Genomic DNA, 15455 nt, shown 5'->3' with positions numbered 1-15455 from the left:
ACGGGGAAGCCTCTAAGGATGTAGAGAGAAGGCTGACAGCGTCTCCCCGCCGAGCCCTCGCTGCAGCTGCGACACGTGAGTGAAATCAACTCTTTGTTGACAGCTGCCAGTTTGGTGTGAGAACAGTGGGCAGGTGAGGCACGCGGGTACCCCCCTCCCCCCACCTGCTGCCAGCCTCGCCCGCATCTACAGGGAGGCCGGCTGTCCTCCTCTACCCCTGCCCCTGCCTACGGCCACCTGAGGAAGGTGCACAGAAGGGGCACGACCAGGGCCATCAGGCCGAGACCAGATGGGAGGCCCTGTCTGATGAACGGGAGGACCACTACGGGGAAGGACATGGGGCCAACCCACCAGAAAGACACAAGGGGGAGAACTGAGACCTAGGGTCTGAGAATAACGTGCCCAAAGCCGCAGAGTAGCAGAGCTAGAACTGAAAGCCAGGTTCCCATTGACCCGCGTGCTCTTACCACCCCCTCACAACACCAAAATTCAAACCTGCTGGCGGGTGAGAGGGCAGAAAGGAGGCCTGTTCTGTTCTACTTTCAGGGTCACTATGGTTCCAGGACAGGGTGGACAGCACGATGCCCTCAGGCCACTCCTCGTGAAAAGGCTCCTCGGTTCCAGTGTAGCCAATTCCTCTTCTGAGAAAGCTTAGAACCCTTCACTGGCATCTGCAATATAGCCTGGAAATAGGGTGCCCATCTGACCCCACAACACGTCATGTGAACAGACGGGTTAGAGAGCAGAAAGTTCTCTGTAAACCATGCTATAGGCTCTAAAGGAGTCACAGAAAGGAACCTTTCCAACCTTCAAGGTTCTCAGTGGGTGCTTTCAAGGAGGGAAGCCAACAGAAAGCTCCAGAGTATTTAAGGTAGAGGACCCCAGCTATGGTGAGAGAGGCTTTCGAGAGCTGGGCGCCGGACAGGCATTATTCCAGAACACTTGGAGGATTTGATTTTCTTCATTTCCATTGGAGACTGAGATGAGCACATTTGTTACTTAAAGGGAAATTTCTCCTTCCAAGAAGAACTATCAAAGTAAAGATGTGTATGAGGACGTATCCTTGCAAGGACAACTTCTTTTCCTGGATACATAAGATAGCTGCGTGCGGGGATTGAAAGAGCACAGCCTTCAGCCCAGGGACCACTAAGTGCCTCTTTCCACTTCTTGGGGAGACTGGGGCTCGGTGGTGATAGTGATCGCGGGTGTCGTTTCCTTCCCACATGCTCCAGATCAGAAAAACCATCCCTAGCTTATAACCTGCTGACGCGAGCGCACAGTACTAGACTCATTTTCCAACCCTGTATGAAAATATCACGACTTACTTAGGACAGCAAACCAGAGAAAGCAGCGGAGGGCGGGATGCATCAAGAGCTACACTTACCCTAAGACCCCCTCCAACAGTGCGTCTCAAGCTTTAAAGTACATTAGAATAACCTGGGGATCAGCTGATCTGAGGTGGGGGCCTGACATTCGACAGTTCCAATGTGCGTCCAGGTAAAGCTGATGCTGCTAATCTTCAGGCCATGCTACTAGGGTCCTGGAAAACTGGCCTTTCTGGCTGTTAGATGATGGCCCCAAATTTTAACATTATCTACTATACCTCTTAAATGTAACAATCATTAGAGAGCTTCCGCTTAGCTCAGTGGTTCTCAGCCTTGGCTACTCATTGGAATTGCAGGGGAGCTTTAAAAAACACCACTAACTGGGCCCCATGCCTAGGGATCCTGCTGTTATTGGTCTGGGCCAACCATCGGCAAGTTTAAATGCTCCTGGGAGTTTCTAATGTACAGTTGAGGTGGAAAACCCCTGATCAACAAATTAGGTGATCCATTAAATGTTCTCACTTAAAGGTTAACTATTAAATCTCCTACTACTATCTTTTCTCACATCACAGCACTTAAATTTAGCCAATCCGGTTTTTACATTTAACGGTGCAGCAAACCAGCTGTCATATTCTTTTAAAAGCAAAGAGTTACCCTTCCTAAAACTTTCAGTACATGCTGTCCTTAAATTTTTCTTAGTGACGTAGCAAATTTATTAAAGCTTCCCCCACACTGTTGACATGGCTCAGTTTTATTGATTTACAAAATTTGCTACAATACTTTAAACAAGCAGAGTTTTCATATCAAAAATATAGAGTACACCTTTTGGCATTTGGAAGAGAAAAAAGAATACTCACAAAGTAAGTATACATATACTTTAAAATGAAGTTTATCTTTCTCCTGGGAACAAAAATCCTATTCTAAGAATGTTTCAAGACTAAAGTGCTTAGTTCTATCAATCTAAAGCCAAATTTGATATAAGGTTATTAAGTTTTATTTAGAGACTAGTTTTTCTATCAATTTCAGTATTTCCAAGTCATTTAACTTAGAGTTTCAAACTGTTCATTAAAGACCCACAAACTCTCGTTGCAAGAACCATGATGTGTATTAGTTATGACTAACCCAAAATAAAAACATTTCAAAGGCAAAAAAAATCATGTGCTTATGTTTTTAATAATATTTATACACATAAAAAGCTATTTTAAAACAACCATGATATTTTGCAATGCTTGCTTATCTATGTTGAGGTAAAATAAGAATTGTACAAATGTGAATAATAAATACTATTTATTATCTAGTTAACTAAAAAAGGTGAAAATTTAGGACAGCCGATTATGGTTAAGATGTCAATTTATTGAACCTATTGAAAATAAAGCAGTGAGTTTTAAGTGCACTCAAGAATTACAAAGTAAAGAGGAATGCTAACAAAATTGTCAGTAGACAATGAATATTGACTGAACAAATTTTAAGTTGAATACACATGTAAACTATCCTAAATTTAAGTGCCCTTTGAATTCACCACCCTTCCCAAGTGATTCTTTTGTTTTTCAAAACAGTCCACCAAAAAACGTGGATACTGAGGAGGCTCTTTTGGGAGGACTCTATATCATTAATCGAACATGGAGAAAAGTTACAAATATCGAATCATTACATTAAACACTTGAAACTAATATAATGTTACATGTCAATTATATCTCAATTTTCGAAAAACTTCTATTTTGTTTGAGCCATTAAAAAATGGAGAAACAGATAAGGTGAACAAAAGAATATTTAAAAAGGAAAAGCAGAATGGGAAAATTCCTATGACTTTCTCTTTGGCTAGATAATATTGGAAAGCTCTTAGAAACTTACTTTTTACATTCAACCATGATTTTTATAACATAACATACAACCATGATTTCTTCAGAGCTGGCAAAAAGGAAAAGTTGAGATAACAGAGAATTTTGAAAACCAAAGGATGGGGAGAAATCACATAATGAGTCTTTTATTTTCTCTAGAGCAGGGTAGTAATTAATCTCAACTATCAAAAACCTCATCTAAAACTATATCCACTCCCTTAGTCACTTCACATTCTCCCAAAAGAAAGAAAAAACCTCTACGGGAGTTGAATTGGAAAGTGACAAAAATTATAGTAAAGGAAGCTACGTGCCCTCGAAATATACTGTTATGAGGCCAAAAAATGTCACTGGTGCATTTTGCTAGGCTTCATGATCCAAGCCACATTCAAGGACACTGGCCAATGTGGCCCGATTCACAAAAGCAAGAAAGAAGTTTCAATCTACAAATGCCCCCTCTCCCCGCCCACCATCAAAAACCAGAGCCCTTATTCTAAAAACACAGCAAGGAGAAGGGACAACCTAAGGAGGGCTGCTACTTACATAAAACTGCAGACGAACTAAAACCCTTTCCTCAAGTGATGACTGAGGGCAATTAAAACACAAAAGGTGACTTATATAAAGCACTAGTAGACTACTGAATTTCACTTGCTAACCTCAGACTTTCTAAAGCTTTTTAAAAGCATGGCACGGTTTTGGGGTCTTTTTCCTGACTGAGCACCCCGTCAAGGTTGCAAAGGTCTTCGAATTCGCAAAAGCACCGCCAGTAAGTGAATGGTGTGTGTTACTTATGCACATATACACACTTGGCCTGAATAGGTGCTGGACTGGTTTTGTTTCCATTTAAAATACATACATATGGTTAAGTTCATCCTGGTGTGACAGTGTAAACCGAAAACAAGGAATCGATTACGAGTTGTTCGACTTTGTTGATTGCGAGCGCTTAAAAAAATGGAATCTAGCAAAGTTCTGCAAAGTCAACCATAATCACTGCCCTATATTCTGGATAACTTGCCACCATTCCCCACACCCTCCCACCAAGCCCACAGCACCCATCATTAATCAAGGAGGTGGGTTACTCTCTGTTGATCGCAGCCCCCAACTCAGAACCCCCGGAAGCTACAGCTAACTGATCTGAGTTGGCACAGAAGGTAGGGTGGGGTGGGGGGAGACAGTATGTCATCCGTGGTCGCAATGCTAAACCACAGGGATTTATTGCCGCACACTTCTCTCTGGCCAACCACTGCAAAACCAGAAAACAAACCAACAAAAAATAATAAGCCAAATACCAGTTATACATATAACTTGTATGGTAAGGCCTCACCCAAAATGAGGCATCATACAAGGGACTCTAGACAGTCTTTTGGGCGTGCCACCTCCGAAGGCCTGCTGAAGTACCTGGGGAGCCTAGCAACTCCTAGCAGTCACCAATACCACAGAAAGGGACACGGTAGAGAAATTTCCTATTTAACTCAAGTACAGTCTGATTCAGGTGATAAGACTTAAAAGTTATTTATTGTATGCTCATTTGCCATATAAATTTGTCAAATAAAATTGGTTTTAATCACGCGGACACATATACATTCCAAAACAGAAATCTGGATACTTAACACTGTCTCTGGGCCACACTTTGGATTACTGACAAACGAATAAAAAACACAATTCTGTCTTGACTGAGTCGTGGTGATTTCTCCAGCAAACTTGTTTTATCCTTTGTAGCTAAACTCGTAAAATCAATTGTGAAACTAAACGTAAAGTTTATCTCAAAATAAAAAACAATTCAAGGTGTCATTGTTCACAACCAAGAAACCACACCTCCAGACAGAGATGCACACAACTAAAGAAAAGCACTAGAGGGACTCCCAGGTGGCTCAGCGGTTGAGCACCTGCCTTCAGCTCTGGGCGTGATCCTAGAGTCCAGGGATCAAGTCCCACGTCGGGCTCCCTGCATGGAGCCTGCTTCTCCCTCTGCCTGTGTCTCTGCCTCTCTCTCTGTGTCTCTCATGAATAAATAAAATCTTTTTAAAAATAAAGAAAAGCACTAGGAATTCTAGGATTATCTTTCCAAAGAAAATGGACTCATTCTAGCTGCCTAGAAAAAAAGCAGTCAATTCATAGTCCCTTGCATAGGGGGATTAAAGAGAAAATAAAAGAGCTGAAATGCCAGTTGGTCAACGGCAGAGGCTAGAATTATTCTCCTGTCACACACACACAAAAATACTTGTGAAGATATACAATTACCTCCTTCTATATTACCAGCTGTAGCATATAGATGTGCCACCTTGCTGCTGAACAGCTAATCCGAACCACCACATATGCACCTACACAAAATACAAGGTAATGCGTAGGGCAACGGTCCGTAAGGGAACACACCCAAAAAAGAGTGGTGATCTCAGGGGGAAGAGGGATGTCGAGGCGAAATTTCACTTTATTCATATTGTCTAAATGATAATTTAATAAAGAGAAAATATTCAGGTGCCACTTTAAAAAAAAATAAGAGAACGGATGGGAAATCACCCAGCTTTCTCAGAAACTGAAGTCCTGAGTCCTGGGACAAAGTTCGCTGGCACTGGGCGGGGCTGACAAGTTTCCCTGGAAAGCCTCCTTTTCATTGCACAGAACTTGTTAGTCTTTATGCCCAAATTGCTGATCTCATCCAAAATGACCACCTCTGCCTGCTAATGCCAAAGAGGCCGGGAAAGAAAAGAGTGTGTGGGTACAGCTCATGGTGGCTAGGACCCCCTTTGTGACACTATTCTCTTTCCTCTGTTCCTAACTGTGCCCCTGCTACCAGACCGGGTAATATACTTTATATTGAGAATTCAGTGGGTAAAACCATCTTTGTGAACATCAATAGCATCCTCTTCTCAAGCTGACGGAATAAAACTAAGGAGGAATTCATTAGTCATATGTTTTATTCATCGTTGACATTCTGAATACATGACCCATATAAAACTAATCCTTTGATGATGTCAGAGGAATTGCTAAATTTGTTAGTATCTTTGTAATTAATTCATCTGTTTTATTCATCACAATTAATAAAAATCTAATCCATCCTGCTATAAATCCTGGCTTTTGTGGGTTATTCCGAAACTAAAACTAGTCCAGAAGCATATGAACTAAAAACACTAAATAAACAGATAACGTGAACACTTAGAATTTCAGGGTATCGTCACAAAATATTCATCATGCTGATCAGTCATGGACGAGTTAATCCCGGCTCTGATGTTTTTGTATGCCTGTACTTTAATATCTTTGTTACAAGGGTATAACGAGGTAAAGGAACCGGCCCATAGTGAGCATTACAAATGTTTTATTATCAAAGAGACCAACAAAGACTTTTGGGGAGAAAGCATGTTATGGGACAGAAAGGAAGAATTCTATCCTATGAAAATATACTAGATTAGTTACTGCATTTGGAGAAAAGGCAGCATAAGGGCTCTAAAGCTACAGACATCAAAGCTTCAGAGATGAAATATCAAAGCAAATAATAAAGGGGCATAATAATATTCACATCTAGGGAAGGAAGAAATGCCAGCAGCAAGCTAATATTGCCGGCATTGCTGCAACCCGGCCATGTCTCCCTGTTTCACTGTACTACCAAAGCTAACCTGATAATCTGCAAAGAAGTTTATTCACACTAAGAAACTGGCCATTTCTTTTATAGAAAAATTCCTCATCTCTAGTGGTATTAATATTTACAGCCATTTGTCACAACCATGGGACTCTAGTGAGAGAGAATTCAAATCTCCTTATAAACAAAAATCCTTCTCCAAAGTATGCAGCCCGCTATGCATACAGACAAGTGTGAGCATCTAATCCCACTTCACCTCTAAGAATTAGAATTCAGTGTTATCATTTACTCAATCTAGATACAAAGGAGATTGAGCAAATATAGACATTTTCATGTATAAATCCACATTTTCTGAAAACTATACAACCACTCACAAGGTCATAGATCCAGGGACCGGAGTCCATCATTACTCTATTTCTATACTGTATATATTCAGAGTATTACATCTACTGGCTGTAGGTAAGGCATAATAGACAATCATCTCCATAAGCTTATTTTCTATACATCATATTTAGATGACCAAAATGTAATACCAATAAAGCTTAAAAACATACAATTGTTATTATATGCTTTTAAAAATTTACACAGTAATTACTACTGATTGGATTTTTAAGGCTTTAATATGTCTTAGAAAGATAACCTTTAATACCTGAATATTTCATGTGGAGTCTAGTTGAATGCAGGGTCAATATCATCAAACATTAGATTTTCCCATATATCAATAATTCTTCCTATGATGAAAACCTCTTAATCCAAGTCCAAGTGGATTACTGAATTAAGCATGATAGTCGTAAAAGTAATAATGACAACAATATTAACAACAGCTAATGCTGACTTATCACATACCGTGTGCCAGGTAGGCACTGTTCTAAATGCATTGACTCTTCTAATCCTCACAGCACCCTATGAGGTAGGTGGTACAGTAAAATCGGTCATAGTAACTAAAAATCATTAGAGAGTGTAAACAATGAATTACAAAATAATACTCAAGGAATTTTATTTTTGACATGCTATTTGAATTCAAACCTAGGCTTCCAGTTAAATATGGTAGACTGACCACTTGTATTTATTTTCTCTACCTCCAAACCCCACCAAAGACATGAAAGGAATATAAATGGTATTAATCCATAAAGACAAAGAAAACAGACTACACAGCCATGAGATTTTAACAAAGTTTGCAAAAATAAAAACCAGGAGAAGGTGTAATGACTAACCTAGAAGAGTGGAGGAAGTTAAAGCCTTACTACCCACAAGAGAGAAGCCAATAAATACATCCTACCAAGCACCTAACAAGTTCAGGACTTGAAAGTACCAGGTATTACAGAAAAAGGGGGTGAAGTATGGACTGAATATAGGACTAGAAGAATGTATAAAAAGCAACAGGACCCCCAGGTCCTGTCTCCAGGCAGCCAACCGACCCACCCCCAACCTCCATCCACAAGAGAAACTGAACCTGAGTGTCACCAACCACAGAAGAAGACTGGGGTGGGGTTGGACAGTGCATGGGGAGGCTGAAAGTAAGGTATTAAGTAAAAGTCACCACATAAACTGTAGGGTCCTCAGCCTTCTTTTTCTCCCCTAGTACCAACTGACCCAAGAGTCCAGGGAAACTCGTTCCAAAGAAAAGATCTCCACTGAAATGCAACAGGATATTATACAAAAGGAATGGAGAGAAAAAAAAAATCTGAGAAATTAAAATACAGGGGCGCCCGGGTGGCTTAGTCGGTTAAGCGTCTGACTCTTGATTTTGGCCCAGGTCATAGTCTCAGGGTTGTGAGATCAAGCCCCATGTCAGGCTTGCATTCACCAGGGAGTCTGCTTGAGATTCTCTCTCTCTCTCCTTCTCCCGCTGGCCCTCCCCCTCCCCCACTCTCTCTCTCATTCTCTCTAAAATAAATTAGCTAAAAAAACTTCAAGGGAGCTGGAAGATATCACATAATACAACTCAATGACCAATCGAAGAGGAAAGATTCTTTAAAATTAGAGTATCAATCTGGAGCTCCCACATTCAAATAACAGAAATTCTAGAAAAAATAAGATGGAGAAAATGGAGGAGAGAAAATTGTCAGAAAGATAACACAAAAATATTCCCAGAACTGAAGTAGACAAGTCTACAAATTGAAAGACTCCACCAAGTCAACTACACACCAACATGAATAAATAAAGACCCGCAAAACATCATGAAATGTCAGGGGTAAGGAGGAACTGCTAAAAGCTTCCAGAGTGTAAAAGCAGGTCTATGTAAAAAATTGTATCAGAATTCTCACAAAAATAATGAATGTAAAAAGACAATGCAGCACTGCCTTTAAATTTCTCAAAGGGGGGGATCCCTGGGTGGCGCAGCGGTTTGGCGCCTGCCTTTGGCCCAGGGCGCGATCCTGGAGACCCGGGATCGAATCCCACATCAGGCTCCCGGTGCATGGAGCCTGCTTCTCCCTCCGCCTGTGTCTCTGCCTCTCTCTCTCTCTCTGTGACTATCATAAATAAATAAAAAAATTTAATAAAAAAAAAAAAATTTAAAAAAAAATAAAAATAAAAAATAAATTTCTCAAAGGGGATCCCCGGGTGGCTCAGCGGTTTAGCACCTGCCTTCGGCCCAGGTTGTAATCCTGGAGTCCCGGGATCGAGTCCCATGTCAGGCTCCCTGCATGAAGCCTGCTTCTCCCTCTGCCTGTGTCTCTGCCTCTCTCTCTCTGTGTCTCTCATGAATAAATAAATAAAATCTTTACAAAAAAAGTCTTTGGATAATCTTTGTGATAGGTACATAAAAAACTAAGCACATTTTAAAATCCAGCAGTTATGAATTCTGGGGGAAATAAGGTACTAGTAGAGAAGAAATAATGATAGATCACCATGGGGTTCATTACTGACCAACATTTATAGTAGTCCCCCCTCCCTTTATCCCCAGGAGACCTGTTCCAAGACCCCCAGTGGATGCCTGAAACTGCAGATAGCTCTGAACTCGATATATACTGTTTTTCCCTATGCATATATACATATGATAAAGCTCAACTTATAAATTAGGCACAGTAACAGATTAACAACTAATAAATAATAAAATAGAACAATCATAACAATATACTGCAATATAAGTTACATGACCGTAGTCCCACTAATATCTTATTGTACTGTACTCACCCTTCTTGTGATGACAGGAGATGATCAAGTGCCTACATGATGAGGTGAAAGGGAGGTGACTGATGCAGGCATTGTGATGAAACGTGAGGCTACTACTGACCTGATGACATAAGAATAATCACGTGCTTCCAGACCACGACTCACTGTGGGTAACTGAAGCCAGAGAAAGCAAAGCCACCGGAGTAAAACAGCAGAGAACGGGCAACTACTGTATAGCTATGGATTTTCACCTACACTAGGAGATTGGAAGAGATGGGGAAGAAATATGGGGGAGGCAGGGATATAAGAAAAGTAAACTGCCTGCCTGCCCTGAGAGAAACTCAAGAACGCATTTCTGAAATGGATCAATCAAGAAGAAGGAACACAATTCATTTTTAAATGGGAACCACTAAGCGTTGAGAGTACTGACCTCTGGGGCGCTATGCTGGGGAGAGGGGGTACACTTTCTTTTCATAATAAACTATGTGCATGATTACTGTAATAAAAAGAGCTAAAAAAAATTTTTTAAATGTTTTTCACTGACAAATTTAGTATGAATTCAAAGAAAGGAGAACTGGGGAACTGGAAAGACATGAAGAGGAAACCCGATCTACCAGCTACAACCTCTCTACCCGACCTGGGCTACTGCAGGAGAGACCTCCTAGAAGGAGCCCCAGCAGCCTAGCCAGGCTTTCTTTCAGGCCAGGACACTCCCTCTATTCTAAGTGACAACAGCAAGGCTCAAAGGACAGACTTGGAGGCACTTCATTTAATAAAAAAAGCAAAGAACTGATAAAATCCAAACTAATGATATAATAATGTACGTGGAATTAGTATTAACAGCAGTATAGCAGTCATATATTACAAAGATGTATTTTCTGAGCTCTTAAAGGTGAGTGCTAAATACTAAGTGTAATAACGTATAGTGAACAACTGTAATTCAGGGTCAAAGGTTTCATGGTGACTGTGGAGGTGAAGATACTTTACCCCCAGCAGGAGAACTTAAATTCAACTTCTCCTGATTGAAAATAACACAATAATTCAATGTAATATAACAGAATTCAGATGTAGTCCATTTATAAAAGAATTCGCATCAAAGTCACTTTCACCACAGAGGCCTAGGTTCCCACACAACAGAAACCAGGCACTTGAAAAGTAAGCACTGGCTTTGCTTAGATCAATGATACATAGATTTCTCGATAAGCCCAAGGCCTAGACAAAGCAAAAAAGGAATAACAAATACCTATACATTACAGAGAATTCTGACAAGCTCAAATTCTTACAGGCTTATTATTACTTGGTTTAGCTTTTTCTTAAAATTCAGAAAAGTCAGGCCATACCTGAACATACATGGGACTCCTCAAAGTGCAAAGTTCACTGAAGCCTACAGGTTGCTTCATGCTATCAATTAATTCACTCATCAAAACCTAGATGTAATTCAGGATACATTTATAGCTCCCCCCTCAAATGATTTCACAAATGTGTTGGTTCCCAAAGAGAAAAAAGCAGGTCCCAGTGACAATAAAAGCCATACTTAGGAATATGGCACACCTGTTCAAAGCACCTGTTTCAAGGGGGAAAAAAATGATACGACCCAGAAATGACAATATTTTATTTTAAAAAATATTTACAGAAAACTGTTCAGGAACTCATCTTTTTGGATAAAGCAATAAAAAATGGATTTATTTCCTATGAGTTCAAAAGCTTATTATAGTTCATTATAAACCTACTGGTTCAAAAAAAAAAAAAAAAAAAAAAACCTAGCTGAAAAACTCCCTATCAGTAGCACCTTGACTTTCATGATCTAATCACTACGCAAATTCTTACTACCACAAAAAAAAAAGGCAAAAAAGTTTGATTACTCACTCAACATGAAACTTACTACATTATTAAACTTTTCTCAAATTAAACATATGAAGTACAACATAGGAGTAGAAAAAAAACTCCACTTCATATAATCTAATGACCTGTGTGCTATTTAAAATCACAAAGACTTTTAAGTAGCATACAGTTAATCTAAATGCATATTAATGTATTTAGATTATTTATGTCCATTTTAAACTTACAATTACAGATTTATTTTAGTGAAGTAAATACCAAATATTAAGTCTCTAAAAAAATTTTCCACATAAACTGCTAAGAGAAATTTAAAGTGAAATAGGCTGCACTGGTCTAAGCTCATAGGCCACAAAACTAAATATATGCCTCCTTTGTGTACTCCCTAGGAGGTCCAAATACACAAACAAAATCAAAGCAATAAAGAACACTAATAGCACTTCATAAATTGACAGACTATCAACAATGTAAAAAATACAATGTATTATATGATGAGTTTGAATGCAAAAACCATATATTTATTAAACATGTGATTAACTTAAAAACACCAAACCAGATTGTTTTAAAGTGCTCCTCATCCAAGATCTTGGACAAAACCATCACTTCAAAGTGAATTAAAAAAAAAAAAAAAAACAGTTTACAAGGCAAACACTGACAATAGGTATGGACAGGCACTACCAAAAAATGCTATTTGTTCTTTAATTAAATAATGCCATTCTCAAGTGATGTAGAGCAATCATCTTGACAGAATTCATTTTTGTATATAAATAGTCATAAATAAAAAATGTCTCTAGATAGTCTAAAGAGCTGCAAACATTAATACCTTACAACAGCAGCTTAATGTCTATTTCAGGAAAAAAGCACTAAAATCCTCTTCCATTGAAAGGCGTTTATTTCTCTGGTGTAAGTGAGCAACGTCACTACAACATTAACCTCTTTTCTAGAACAATGTAAATAACAATGTATACACATCTTAAATTTGGTAGGTCATAAAAGTTAGGATGTAATCATTTTTTGCTGTGACAGAAAAATAAATAAATAAAAGTTAAATACTTTCATCCAACATTTGGTATTGACAAATCAGTAGTGTCAACTTCACATATGAAGGACAGCACAGTCTGGTTTTTAAAAAATCCTCATCAACGTCATGGTATTTGGGATAAAAATATTTAGAATATTAAATGTCTCCTTTTTGCTCAAAGGAATACAATAGAATCACCATCAAGCTGCTATCGTAACTCATTTTTAGCTGGGGTAAAGTGACCATTTGGTCCATGGCACAAGTTACATATATCACACTTCTGTCAAACTGAAACCTTATAAGATTTCATGTTTATAAACTACAATACACACTGACTACCTGTCAGTCCCTCACAGTTTTTTTAGAAAAATATCTACATTTGTCCTTATGGAGGTCAAAATGTTACACCATCATTTATTTTAAAAAAAAATGCACATTCATACTGTGAAGTTATTAGGAAAATACTCTTGCAAATAAACTATATAAAGATAAAATACACTTCAAAGGTATGTGGGTTGTTTTTGTTTGTTTGTTTTACAGTATTCTATAAAGTGCAGAGAAATCCTAAGGGAAAAACTACTCCCTATAACCTAATTTAATTACAGCAGCTTTTGCATAGCAATACTTAGAGGAAGTTGGACACTTCCGTTTCCTCAGGAAGAGAAGGATGGAAGAGGATCTTCAGAGTCTGATTTTTTTTTGGCCATAAGTCTGCTTTCTTCAGGAATGGTTGCTGATGCCAAATCTCCATTAAGTGTATTTCTTGAACAGTGAACAGGTCCTATTAAGAAATTAATTAAAATTAATATTTATTTATTATTTATTAATATCCTACCGATATTAACTCCAGTTCTCTATGAAAAACCATTTTAAATTTCCTATTTAGGGACATCCAATTCCTTTGGCTTCCTATTAATGTTTTGGTTGTTTGCTTATAGAGAAAAATCTAATTAAAAAAAAAAAAAAGAGGGGATGCTTGAGTGGCTCAGCAGTTGAGCACCTGCCTTCGACCCAGGGTGTGATCCTGGAGTCCCGGGATCGAGTCCCATGTTGGGCTCCCTCCCTCCCTGCATGGAGCCTGCTTCTCCCTCTGCCTGTGTCTCTGTGTGTCTCTCATGAATAAATAAATAATTTTTTTAAAAAAAAATAGAGAAAAATCTAACTTTCCTACTATTGGCAGTCATAAGGAGGAACTTCATCGTTAATGAAATAAATTATGAAGCTATCAGAAGGAGAGATACTTGTTCTGTTCACTGCTACAACCAGGTTTGGCACCAGTCAATAAATATACGCTGAACTGAATGTAATTTTAGTTAACTACTGCTTTTTCAGCCTGATGCTTTTAATGCTGTTAGAATCCTCCTTGTTTTGTAGGGGAAAAAAAAACAAAACAAAAAAAAAAACAAGACCCCAAAAAGGTTATGTGTCTAACCCAAGATCACACAAATCGGCAATGGAGCTAAGACTAACTCAGGTCTTGCTCTTTTCATCAGAAGACTTTCTGAGCAAAGCTGACAAGATACCTCACGCTGAAAGTTCTCTTATTTCCAGTTGGAATGCAACTCACAGAACTACCACTGCAGCTCCAACAACACTGCTAAACACACTGGCACGGCCCCCTTCTAAAACAAGTACACTTTTATGTGTACATATTATTTCAATTTATCAATTTAGTAAATTTACACTAACTACCTTCATAATTTTTAAAATCTAGTTATTAAAAAGCAGAAGTAGTTTTGGGGTACCTGGGTGGCTCAGTGGATGAATATCTCATGAGAGACACAGATGAGAGAGGCAGAGACAGAGGCAGAGGGAGAAGCAGGCTCCCTGTGCAGACCCTGATGGGGGACTCAAGCCAAAGGCAGATACTCAACTACTGAGCCACCCAGGTGCCCCACAAAACATGTAGTTTCTAAAGAAGAGCACTGAAGAGCACTAATTCAATCTCTGCTTTGTCAACTGAGATACTAAATGTTAGGATAAACAGAAGGAAACTTAAGGATAAAAATTCTAACCTAGCTACACTTCCCAACTTAAAGAACATTCTAGAGAACTGGGATATACTGTGTGTATATAATACGTATGCTAGTATGCATGTGTTTGTGCAGGTATTTGTGACTAGTTCTGTTACACTCTTTAACAGCCAAACATGGGAAGGCGAAATGGAGTAAGGCATGTTCACCGAAAGCCTATGAAAATTGTTTTCAAAAATTCAAAACCAGGGACGCCTGGGTGCCTCAGTGATTGAGCGTCTGCCTTCGGCTCAGGGTGTGATCCTGAGTCTGGGGATCGAGTCCCACATCGGGCTCCCTGTGAGGAGCCTGCTTCTCCCTCTGTATCTCTCATGAATAAATAAATAAATAAAATCTTAAAAAAAAAATTCAAAACCACGGTGCTTAAAAGAGAGTGAAGGAAAATGGCTGGATTTTTTTAAAAATTATTTTTGCCATCACTAATGTAAATGATCCTCTCAAAGTAAAAAGAAGTAGCATCTAGAGAAAAGTATACGGTGGCATCGAGAACTCTTTCATGGGCTCTAGATTCAAAGGGTCATATAAACAAGCAGAAGGAAGAAGGTAAATCAGAATTACGATACCTGCCTCTAGTAACTTTCCTTCCCACCCCTAACCTCTAACCCTCTTCCTCTTATCTCTTCCAAGCTGTACTAAATTGGCCCAGGAAGTTTCTTTCTCCCTTCCCCTTCCCACCCTCATCCCGTTTCCTTTCATTTTTTACCCACCGTCCCA

The 15455-nt window shown here is 39.1% G+C and overlaps 1 protein-coding gene across 2 annotated transcripts in view; it reads right to left on the bottom strand.

Moving 5' to 3' along the window:
- Nucleotides 1-12183: 12183 nt before the first annotated feature.
- Nucleotides 12184-15455, bottom strand: part of PLEKHA3 (pleckstrin homology domain containing A3) — a 29098-nt gene continuing 25826 nt past the window's right edge. For both annotated transcript variants that reach the window (XM_072752063.1, XM_072752062.1), the window contains exon 8: nucleotides 12184-13489. In XM_072752063.1, coding sequence (XP_072608164.1) covers nucleotides 13362-13489 — 128 coding nt within the window. In that variant the 3' untranslated portion in view covers nucleotides 12184-13361. The remainder of the gene's footprint in view (nucleotides 13490-15455) is intronic.

This window comes from Vulpes vulpes, chromosome 3, assembly GCF_048418805.1.
Source record: "Vulpes vulpes isolate BD-2025 chromosome 3, VulVul3, whole genome shotgun sequence".
In the NCBI taxonomy this organism is placed as follows: domain Eukaryota; kingdom Metazoa; phylum Chordata; class Mammalia; order Carnivora; family Canidae; genus Vulpes; species Vulpes vulpes.
Note: the sequence above shows the minus strand (reverse complement) of the source record. Positions and strands in the feature narration are given on the sequence as shown.